This window comes from Lactuca sativa, chromosome 3 (assembly GCF_002870075.4).
Source record: "Lactuca sativa cultivar Salinas chromosome 3, Lsat_Salinas_v11, whole genome shotgun sequence".
Classification (NCBI taxonomy): Eukaryota; Viridiplantae; Streptophyta; class Magnoliopsida; order Asterales; family Asteraceae; genus Lactuca; species Lactuca sativa.
Genome location: NC_056625.2, coordinates 114,049,465 through 114,060,944, shown reverse-complemented (window position 1 = coordinate 114,060,944; position 11,480 = coordinate 114,049,465). Strand labels below are relative to the sequence as shown.

The window sequence follows — 11,480 nt, the reverse complement described above, 5'->3', positions numbered from 1 at the left end:
ATTTAATAATTAATATAATGAATCATGGATTTCATTTAATCTAGATCAAATCTATTATGAATTTGTATATCTTGTTTGTATAGATAACTAAATATATTAAATAACATAACTATTTTTTTTTCTTATATGTATCTATTTTAGACTGTTAAAACGAATCTTTCTTTTGTTTTACTCTTTATCGTATTGGATTGACCAAAATTTAGCAATCCAAGAAAATAAAGTGTTTGCAGGCGAATATTTACTCTTTCAATTTCTATTTCAGTTCTATCATTAGCTCATAACTTTTTACAAAAGCTGCTTTTTTTTTGTCTAACTCACTTCCTTTTTTGTTTGTCAGTTTCGGGAATATCCTCATTCATAGGTCCGAGATCTACATCTATGAATTAAAAGGTCCGAATGATCCACAATTTTTAGAATCAATAGGTCTTCAAATTATTCATTTGAAAAAAATTGAAACACGTCATTAGTCTGATACTTTGTAGGAACTACCCGGAATAACGAACTTGCAAAACGGATCTGTTTATCATAAAGAGATTCGTCGTTCCTGACCTGCTTCACCTTAATTGTTATTTGAACAAGTAAAAGTTTTGTCTTGGTCCGAGTGGGGATAGCATTTCTCTCCTGCATGTCCATGGAGTTTTGAAAAATCCAAACATCTCAGAGATAGATAGAGAGGTAGGAATTTATCGAACGAACCGCACTCCTTCGTATACGTCAGGAGTCCATTGATTTTATTCAACGATTGACCAAATGAAAATATTAATAAATAATAAATTGTACGAACTTAGATCAATCAAATCAATTTCTATGCAACGATTCGGCCCAATCAATTTATCCATTTATTATCTTATCAATTTAGGTTGCGTGATAATGATAAAGAAAAAAGGGGATTTATAAATGGTTCGTAGAGGCGAGGTCGAACTAGGTATATGGAATTGAATGGCTATAAGTTAACTCTTGTTAAGGGTTAGACACATCCTTATCAAATCAGCTTGAATTAAAGATTAGGGAAGAGTTGGTTTACATTGTGGAAGAAAGACATGTATATGTGATATTAGATATTGACTAGTTATATATGAGCTAAAGATATATCTAATTTGCCCTACTAATCGAATGTAAATACAGATAGGGATTCTATATAAGTCCTTCTATCTCATCTGTGACTGTGAGTTCAATGAATAAACGGATGAAGTCAATAAAAAAATCGAAGAATTCAAAGAGCGTTTCGGGACAAAGAAACAGAAAAACTAAAGTTGTATGGATTCACAAAGACTTTCTCGAGAGAAACTAAAAAAGAGATATCAAAGTCGTTTTGATGATTCAAGAATGTTATTACTTAAATTCAAAGTTCGTAGTTACTTCGACTGTATGAATCGTAGCAATGGAATCATTAAGTCATAGTTCATTGGTTGAATGTATCATTAACCATTTTTTTTGGTACGAGGAACTTATCATGAATCCACTGATTTTTGCCGCTTCCGTTATTGCAGCTGGATTGGTTATAGGCCTTGCTTCTATTGGATCTGGAGTTGGTTAAGGTACTACTGTGGGTCAAGCTGTAGAAGGTATCGCGAGACAGCCCGAGGCAGAGGGAAAATACGAGGTACTTTATTGCTTAGTCTAGCTTTTATGGAAGCTTTAACCATTTATGGCCTGGTTGTAGCATTAGCACTTTTATTTGTGAATCCTTTTGTTTAATATTCGAAATATGAAAAATCAAAAATTTTCATATTTTATTGCCTTGGACTTGTGCTTTGCTTTTTCAAATTAAATAAAGATTTCATTCCTAGAATTACTTATTCGTTGAGAAAATAACCCACGAGAAGGGCTGAGTTGCGGATGAGGAATTAGCATACCAACTCGCTTTCATCCTTCCCGTTTGTGTTCGTAGGCCTTTTTTTAGTTTTTAAGAGGGGTTGCAACCAAGGAGGTAATTCATTATTTCTAAATCGAATCAAAAATCTATTCTATTTAGAAAGTAGGAAACTAGCAATATCAATATATATAAGAGGGCAAAGTAATACAAAAAGAACTCTGTTCGATTTTTTAGTCTATCTATATGAGATCATATGAAAATGTAACCGATTCTTTTGTTTCTTTGGGCCACTGGCCATCCACCGGGAGTTTCGAGTTTAATACCGATATTTTAGCAACAAATCTAATAAATCTAAGTGTAGTGCTTGGGGTCTTGATCTTTTTTGGGAAGAGAGTGTGTACGAGTTATTTATTTCAAGAATAGGCAGGATCCAACCAGATGTACTTTTTGTGTTATAAATAAGAAAGTTATACCTAATAAAGAAGGGTGCATGATCTTGCGAATTACTTCTGAATAAAGTCAGAAATCATATGTAAGAACTATAGCATTTCGTAATTTATTGGAAAATCCACTTTGATTCTCTATCAACCAATAATGTGGGACCGTTCACATGGTTCAAGCTAAACTGTCTGAAGTCCAGATGCGGTATTATATGTATTATAAAATCAGAGCACGATATGGTTATAGTAGGGTATTTAAAAAAAAGAAATATATTAAGATTTATTTAGTAGATTTTGTCTCACGTATATACGTTTCAAAATTAATATTTATAAACAAATACGTAAAAAAAACATGTTGATTATATCCAAATTTGGAGGCACCAATAATTTTAATTAATCAGGGTAGTGATACTATTGCTGACATAATAACCTCTATACGAAATGCCGATATGTATAGAAAAAGCATGGTTCGAGTAGCATCTACTAATATCAGCCATACGTAAACAGGTTATATGGGTTGGGTTGTGTTGAGTTTTCTAACCCACCAACTCGTCAACCCATATATTATATGAGTTGGGTTGAGTTTATGTTTTCTGACCCGCCAACCCGTCAACCCATATATTATATGAGTTGGGTTGAGTTTATGTTTTCTGACCCGCTAACCCGCCAACCCGAATCCAACCCAATTGCCAGGTCTAAATTGCCTATATATGATCTTACGATTTGAATCAATCTATAGATGCTAAATGTATAACTCATAGAATATATGCCTATTATAATCTTAGTATTTGAAGAGATCTATAAATGCTAAATGTATAAAACATAACATATATGTTAATATGCCCATTTATATTTTTAACATTTGATTAATCCATAAATGATAAATGTATAACACCTTCTTTCTAATAAATGAAGATTTTTTTGCCACTTGTCACACTCTCATTCAATTTGTCAAATGTCATTTTGTGGTTAATTTGAATTATTTTTTTCCATGTCATTTTATGAGTTTTTCTATTTTATTAAATTTTACATAATATTTTAATGTAATAATTACAATAAATGTAATAATAAATGGATATTAATTTCACTAATAAATTTAACTTTTAATTTCAAAATTCCGAAAATTAAAGCTCATTAGCTTTATTTATTTATTTAAATTATTTGTTTAAATTTAAAAAATAAAAAACATTTCCATTATAATAAATCATTATCTTTCTTATTTTCTTATAAATTCAAAGTTATCAAATATTTCGACTTTTATATTTAACTTTTTTTTTTAAATTAACCTATGTAATACATGAGTCTCACGACTAGTAGTATATATGTTACTCTGCCCATTTATAATCTTACCTTTTGAATCAATCTATAGATGCTAAATGTATAACTCATAGCATATATGCCTATTATAATCTTCCAATTTGAATAAATCTGAAAATGGTAAATGTATAAAACATAGCATATATGAAAATATGCCCATTTATATTCTTAACATTTATATTTATCCATAAATGGTAAATGTATAACTCATAGTATATATGTTACTCACTCATAGCATATATGCTAATATGCCCATTAATATCTGGCAAATAAAATATTGCCATTTCAATAGGATTTAAGAAATAAAGAATATATTTTAATTTCTAAGTAATAGGTGGTATTAAATGATTAAAGTGAGAAAAAAAAAAAAAAAAAGGATGCTAATTGGTTTGAGAAAACCAACATTAAGTTTTGTTTTTTGTTCCAACACAACACAACCCCTCCAAAAAGTAAAAGTCGAAATTTTCCTCATAAAAAATCTTCGGAAAAAGTTGAAATTTCCTTTTCCATCAGATGGAACATTGCCAGCATCATGTACTTGTATAAAGGTGGACTCTCAAGTCATTTATTTCCCTTGCCATCCACTATCGATCACACACTCAAAACACACTCACTGTGTGTTCCAACTTCCAAGATCTTGAAGAACCCAAACCGAAATACAAAAAATGTCCGACTTTGAGTTCTTCCTCTATGTATCTCTTCTAATTTCAACTCTATTTCTCATCTTGAATCTTGCCAAAAAGAGAAAACACACCACTTCTTCTCCTCTCATCAACCTTCCACCAGGAAACATGGGTTGGCCGTTCATCGGAGAAACCATCGGTTACCTCAAACCCTACTCCGCCACCACCATCGGAGCATTCATGGAACAACACATATCAAGGTACATATATATATATATCTATATCTATACTACTATAAGTTTCAAGAAGAATCTTAATTTACATATCTCATCCATTTCTCACTTCTCCATCTTAAAGAATTTGCGCAATGATCAAACCATATATGTTAATTTTTAGGTTTGGAAAGATATACAAATCAAACTTGTTTGGAGAGCCAACGATAGTTTCAGTGGATCCAGGTTTAAATAGGTACATATTACAAAACGAAGGGAGATTATTCGAATGTAGTTATCCAAGAAGCATAGGTGGAATTCTTGGAAAATGGTCGATGTTGGTTTTGGTTGGTGACATGCATCGAGACATGAGGCTTATCTCACTTAACTTCTTGACCAATGCAAGGCTCAAAACTCAACTCGTGAAAGAAGTCGAAAAGAACACTTTGTGGGTGTTAGATTCTTGGCAAGAAAATACATCCTTTTGTGCCCAAGATGAAGCCAAGAAGGTAATTAATTTAACTTACTTTTTAATTCCCAAAACTATACATATATATACACATATGATCATATCAAATTCTCCTTTGTTTTCATGCAGTTTACATTCAATTTAATGGCGAAACATATCATGAGTTTAGAACCCGGAAAACCAGAAACTGAACAACTCAAGAAAGAGTATGTAACTTTCATGAAAGGTGTGGTGTCAGCTCCTATAAACTTCCCTGGAACTGCATATAGAAAAGCTTTAAAGGTAATATACATATCAACAAACTAATATATAAGTATAACCCTATTTTCTTTTTCTAGTTTCTTACACGTTTTGATATATTAATAAGGTTAATGATCGTGATTTGGTTTTGTTCTTTGATAATTGATATCGATAGTCAAGAGCAACGATTCTTAAATTCATTGAAATGAGAATGGAGGAGAGGATTCAGAAGCTACACGAAGGAAATGACTTAGAGGGATTAGAAGATGATTTACTTGGATGGGTATTGAAGAATTCAAACCTTTCAAAAGAGCAAATACTTGATTTGGTTTTGAGTTTACTCTTTGCTGGTCATGAAACGTCGTCGGTTTCAATAGCGTTAGCCATTTACTTCTTGGAAACTTGTCCAAAAGCCGTTCATCAACTTAGAGTAAGAACCATATGTCAATCAATCATGTCACATTCATTCTTTTCCAAAATATTATATGCACATTTTGCACATTAAATGCATGAGATACATATATTAAATGTCAAAAAATGTATAAAGAAACAGAGAAATTCATATTGTCTATAAACTTTAGGAAGAACATGAAGAAATCGCCAAGATGAAGAAGCAATCGGGTGAGAAGGATTTGACTTGGGAAGACTACAAAAAGATGGAGTTTACGCAATGTGTAAGCTTTTTCTTTTTTTCTTTATATACATATGATCAAATTAAATCAAATAATATATTAATGTGGAACTAAATTATGATAAAAAATGTGTGAATGAAGGTGATTAATGAGACGCTAAGATTCGGGAATGTGGTGAGATTCCTTCATAGAAAGGCTATTAAAGATGTGCGGTATAAAGGTAAATATACGAAAAAAAATTGTTTAGTTATTTTCTTTTAACCCCCTATTCTTATGTCTAATGACAATAGAACCCCTTAACTTTAGTAATTTAGTTTTTAATTTTGACTTTTCCAAAAGGTTATGACATTCCATGTGGGTGGAAAGTGCTTCCAGTGATCGCAGCCGTGCATTTGGATCCTACAAATTTTGACCAGCCTCACCTTTTTGATCCATGGCGATGGCAGGTTCGTACTAAAATTTTTGTTAATAATATTATATTCAAAATTATTGTTATAATTATTTAAATGATCAAGATTTTCTTAAAATTCTACAATCATATATTAAATTTTATTTGTCGGCATAACTTGAAAACAAAAAAGAAAAATTGGCGTCGTATTCATAATTTTGGCAATTAGACACGTAAGACAATCTTTGTCTTTGACAAATATAAACATGAAATCATTGTATTTTAATATTTTTTAGTATATATTTTAAAATAATATTCATTAATTACTCCACTTATTCTCTCTTTATTCATTAAAAAAAATAGCATAATTATACACAATTTTTTTTCCTACTTAATATTAATTGGAAAACATATTTGTTCTCATTCTTTTGAAAAATATTTTTTTAAAAAATTATATATTATAGTCTACCATATGAAAGATGCATATCAACCTTACTATATGACAAACAAGTAAGCATCCGTCATAATATTCTCCAAGGAAATAGTTTTGCAATAACCCAAGTATATTTTAAATTTGTTTTTTATTTTATAAATTATTATTACCATAATATATAAATTATATAATATGTGAGAGTATAAGGAAAGAAAAGAGCACTTGAAGAAAGGAGCCGAAAGGAAACTGCCGTGGGCCCAAGAAAAGTCAAGGTATGGACGTATAATGAATGGGGGCCCAAAATAAGCAGGCCTAGTATTGGTCGCACGTGTACGGCTAATGGGGCCCATTAAGGAATGTTGATGATGATGGGTCCACGCCACCCCGTGCGTGTGGGGGTGGAGGAGTGAATAGTTATGATTATTAAAAAAAGGGGGTCTTTTACTCTTTTCTTCCATTGGGATGTGTGTGGTTGCACGTGCACTCATTCTCCTCCAATCACCATACTCAATATCCTCTCATTCTTATCAATATAATAATCATAATAATAATAATAAGAAGAAGAGTAGTAAATTACTATAATAGTCCCAATGGTTTGGTATAATTTGTAAGTTTGGTAACTAACTTATTTTTTTAACTTGGAAGGTCCATATTGTTTCTTTTTGTTACACGTTTGGTCCCTATGGTTTGTTTTTGTTATGCGTTTGGTCCCTATCTTACCCAAAAGACTATTATTTAAATAAGGAAAAATGGTGAGATAGGTAAGGTAAGCTGAAGGGGTAGGGTTGGGGGTGTGTTTAATTAAATAAGTTAGAAAATCAAAGGCAAAATAGTCATTTTAGGTAAGACAGGGACCAAACACGTAACAAAAACAAACAGTAGGAAGCTTCCGAGTAAAAAAATTAAGTTAGGGACCAAACGTGTAAATTACCCTAAACCATAAGGACTATTCGTGTAATTTACTCTAATAATAATAATAATAATTCAAACATTAATATATAAGTTTGAATATACAAGAAGAAAAAGTCGAAAACTCTAACATTGACTATACAAGTGACAATACTTCAAACTCATGATAATAGATTATATTAATCAAACACCCTAAATGATTGATTGATTCAACCGGTTGGTAGTTGTTAAAGAGACAAATTAGACAAACAAATGGTCAATTTTATCAATTTTATGTATTGATTATGTTTGTTAAGTGTAGTTTAATAAGATATATTGTTTTTTTCTCTTATTTTTCTAGGGTGCAACATTGATATCGTCCAATAACTTCATGCCATTTGGGGGAGGACCTCGGTTATGCACAGGATCAGAGTTAGCTAAATTAGAGATGGCGATATTTATCCATCATTTGGTACTAAGATATCAATGGGAATTGACGGATATAGATCAAGCTTTTGCTTATCCCTATCTTGATTTTCCAAAGGGTTTACCAATAAGAATTCATTGTTTGAAATAGTACTATTGAAAACAAAATAGAGCAACGTCGACAAGATCCATAATCATCAATGATGGATAAGGAAAGACTTCGTCAAATCTTATGTTTGGTGGGAGAGAATCAAGAAATGAATGGCTCAAAAATGTCCATGTTGATCTTGAAGGTGAAAGTTGCTTGGAGCTTTCGAAGGGGCCAGTTCTCAATGCTTGAATTTAGAGGATTTTAAATTAAGTTATAATATTTTAAAAAAGTATAGTACAAATTAAATAGGTATTTTGCTCATATATTATATTAAGTGTAGTTTTAACATTTAATATTTACATGAAATTTTGCATGCAAGTATCAACATCAATTGCATAATTTTCTCCTCTTTGTTTTTTTTGTTATATTTCATAGATGTCAAAAAGTTATAATAATGAGATACTCGTATTAAAAGAAAAATATGTCTTTAGAGTTTAGAGTTATCGTATGCCATTTTCTTCCGGTCCATATTTAAGAGGTATTTCAATCAACTAAACAAGTGTCCCTTAGTTTCTTAATGGAAGAGACAAAATTTAATATATCTAAAGACACTTTCTCACATGTCTCTTAAGTTGAGAATAACACAAAACTAGTGAAAACGACTATGAATATGACAATGGGATCATTTATAAGAGATATACAATGGTCAATTTATTCGGCAACAAATTAACTCAAGAATAAGTGAACGGTAAAACGTAATGTTTGAAACTTTGAATGACATGACAAAACCTTCCAAAAAAATTTAGAACGGCAAACCTTCTAAAATATGATTGATTATCATTAAAGTTTGACAAGAAAAGAATTACTAAAGGGCACTTGTATTTATATTGTTGGTGAAAAAAAGTTACTTTTAGCAATTATGGTGCTTTAGAGTATGCGATATGGGTTCACTACTACGTTGAGAATCATATATGGCACCCTCCTTAACATCATTGAGGGTTTTGAAAGTTGAAACACCACCTACCCATGTTATGTTAAGATGCGTTGAGGAGGAACTCAACACCCCTGTGGACATGAGAGAAAGATTAAAAATTAAAAAAAAATATTTTTTAACCAATAAAAACATGGTTGGTGTGGTGTGTGGTGATTATTGAATTGGTGTGGAAAATGATATGTGATATGGTAAAAAATAATGTAAAGTGTGTGATCCATACCCACAACCTTTAGTGAATTGGTTGCATTCAAAAATTGACTACCATAGAAAAAGACAAAAATCAACGACAAGTGACATGATCATATTTTGTTATTTTGTTAAATTTCAAGGTATTCTAAGCCATTTGACACACCACTTTAGCCCAATTGACAAGTTTTAGTATTTATTTTCATTTATGTATGAGTTTAGTTTTATTTTTGTTTTGTAACTTAATTAAAGGCTACACTAATAAATGAGAATGAATGTTTGTGATTTTGGGTGTGAGATTAGGTGTCTAAGCCCATAGTTATAATTGGTATGTACTTGATTTAATAGTAGCATGGTCCCTTTGGGTTGCATTCACCATAACAACTTGACAGAATGATTTTTGGAGAAACATGTTAATTAATAATTTATTAATATATTATAAGAATAATATATTAATTAGAAATCAAATTATTTAATTAGTATTAATCAGATATTAATTTGGAATTAATTTTGGGATTAAATGAACTAATTAAAAGAATGATGACTCGTTATGCAAATTAATGAGAGTTACAGAGTTGGGCTGATGGACTCCTCTAAAAGGGAGTGGACGAAATCTATAAGAGGCCCTATAGAATTTCGTCCAAGGCTTCTAAGGTGGAGGTCCATGGACTGCTTAAGGCCTAAGTAAGGAAATGAGGGCTTCACCTGAAAACCCTAGTAGCCTCAGCTACATAAGTAACCCCTATCATAGCATTTTCGGTCCCCATGCTTTCTTAGAGAACCCTAGCCGAAATTGTAGTGCTTTACCACCTCCCTCCTTCATCCTTTGCTATTGGTGTTTGTGACTCTATTAGAGGTGCCACACTTAAGGCACTAAAGCTTTCAAGTGTCAAGATCATCTAAGGAAATTCTTGTTATTACTAGATAGCAAGCAAGGTAATTTTCTAACCCTAGTTTTCATATAGATTTCGAATTGTATGCTAGTATTAGGGTTGTTGCTTTGGAATTTCTATTTTCATGTATAACTAGAGAAAAACTTAGATCCAAAGCAATTAGGGTTGCATGATCACATAAGAATGTTGTTATGCTTAAAACCCAATAGTGGTATCAGAGCTTAGGATGTTTTTTTGTTATATTTGATGCAATATTGATATGTCCAAACCAGAAACAAAGCGGATTCGTAATTTGCTTGATGAACTCGACGAGTTGACTCGTCTGTTAGCTGATTTTTTCGATTTTGTTTGGATTAGGATAATTGCCATAATTCGATTTTAATACCTTAAATTGAATTTTGTGAATGGTAATCTGATTTCCTTATCAAATAAAATGGATTTGGTCAAATTTTAAGATAATGACATAATTATTTGATTACTTTAATTATTTAAAACTTGATCTAGTAATTTTGAAAGTTTCAAATTACACCCTTTAAGTTTTGGAATTTAAAATTTAATTAAAAGGTTAATTTTGAAATATTAAATTCAAAAACCATTTTTAAAAGTTTAAAATACACCCTTATACTATTATAATATTAAAAGCTTAATTTATATATATATATATATATATATATATATGAGTCAGTCTTACGATTAGTAGGCCTCATTCACGAAGCCGATCTATAAGGGGGGGGGGGGGGGGGTATAAGGAAACTGCCTATAAAATGGCGGTTGAATGGATGTCCACTCTCACCTACCGCTTCCTTGAGTGGTGGATGGTCGTTAGCCGAACGGGTAGGATAGGACATTAATTCTATCATTAATAAATATAATGATAAATATAAAGTAACTAAATATTTTTATAAATTCCCAATCTTAGTTACTTTAGGAAAATATGAATTTGATGCTAATCCATGAAATAGCACATTGCACTTTGCCAAGTCGTTAGTGGAGCGTGTGTGGTTAACTGCAACACTAACTTGGACTAGCAAAGGGTGGCAATGGGTAGCTCGTAAATTATCATTGATTAATGGAGCATGTGTGGTTAACTGACACATTGATTAGGTGGTAAATGACATTGAGAGTACCAAGCTAATTTGCATGGTTATTCACACCTTGTTTGTGATCCTCGGTATCCTAGTCACAAACGTGAAGGGAATAATCGAGATTATACATGCCATTGAATAGTTCAATGAATCTAAAAAGATATAGGAATTTCATTTTTAATAAAACCTAATTTATTTAAATTTCGTTTTTCGTAGTGGAATTGGTAAATCATCATTTACCTACCTACGAATAATTTACAATTGGATTACGACATCCCTCTTCCGAATTGTGAATTATTGTGTTGGGTTCTAACCTTAATATTTCATTTGGGTGTTATATTAAGGAT

At 31.3% G+C, this 11,480-nt stretch overlaps 1 protein-coding gene across 1 annotated transcript; it reads left to right on the top strand.

Moving 5' to 3' along the window:
• The first annotated feature begins 4,134 nt into the window (after window positions 1–4,134).
• LOC111883587 (cholesterol 22-monohydroxylase CYP90B51) lies at window positions 4,135–8,384 on the top strand. The gene is made up of 8 exons (XM_023879917.2): window positions 4,135–4,456; window positions 4,593–4,917; window positions 5,007–5,159; window positions 5,293–5,547; window positions 5,699–5,791; window positions 5,891–5,969; window positions 6,089–6,195; window positions 7,820–8,384. Exons 1-8 carry the CDS (start codon window positions 4,239–4,241, stop codon window positions 8,033–8,035), a joined length of 1,446 nt encoding a protein of 481 aa, XP_023735685.1. The 5' UTR covers window positions 4,135–4,238; the 3' UTR covers window positions 8,036–8,384.
• The last annotated feature ends 3,096 nt before the right edge of the window (window positions 8,385–11,480 follow it).

Bases quoted from the DNA above. Each gene is read 5' to 3' on its own strand.
- LOC111883587 (XM_023879917.2), top strand. From the start codon at position 4,239: ATGTCCGACTTTGAGTTCTTCCTCTATGTATCTCTTCTAATTTCAACT. The intron at 5,160-5,292 runs GTAATATACATA...TGATATCGATAG, and splicing joins CATATAGAAAAGCTTTAAAG to TCAAGAGCAACGATTCTTAA. The intron at 6,196-7,819 runs GTTCGTACTAAA...TTATTTTTCTAG, and splicing joins TTGATCCATGGCGATGGCAG to GGTGCAACATTGATATCGTC.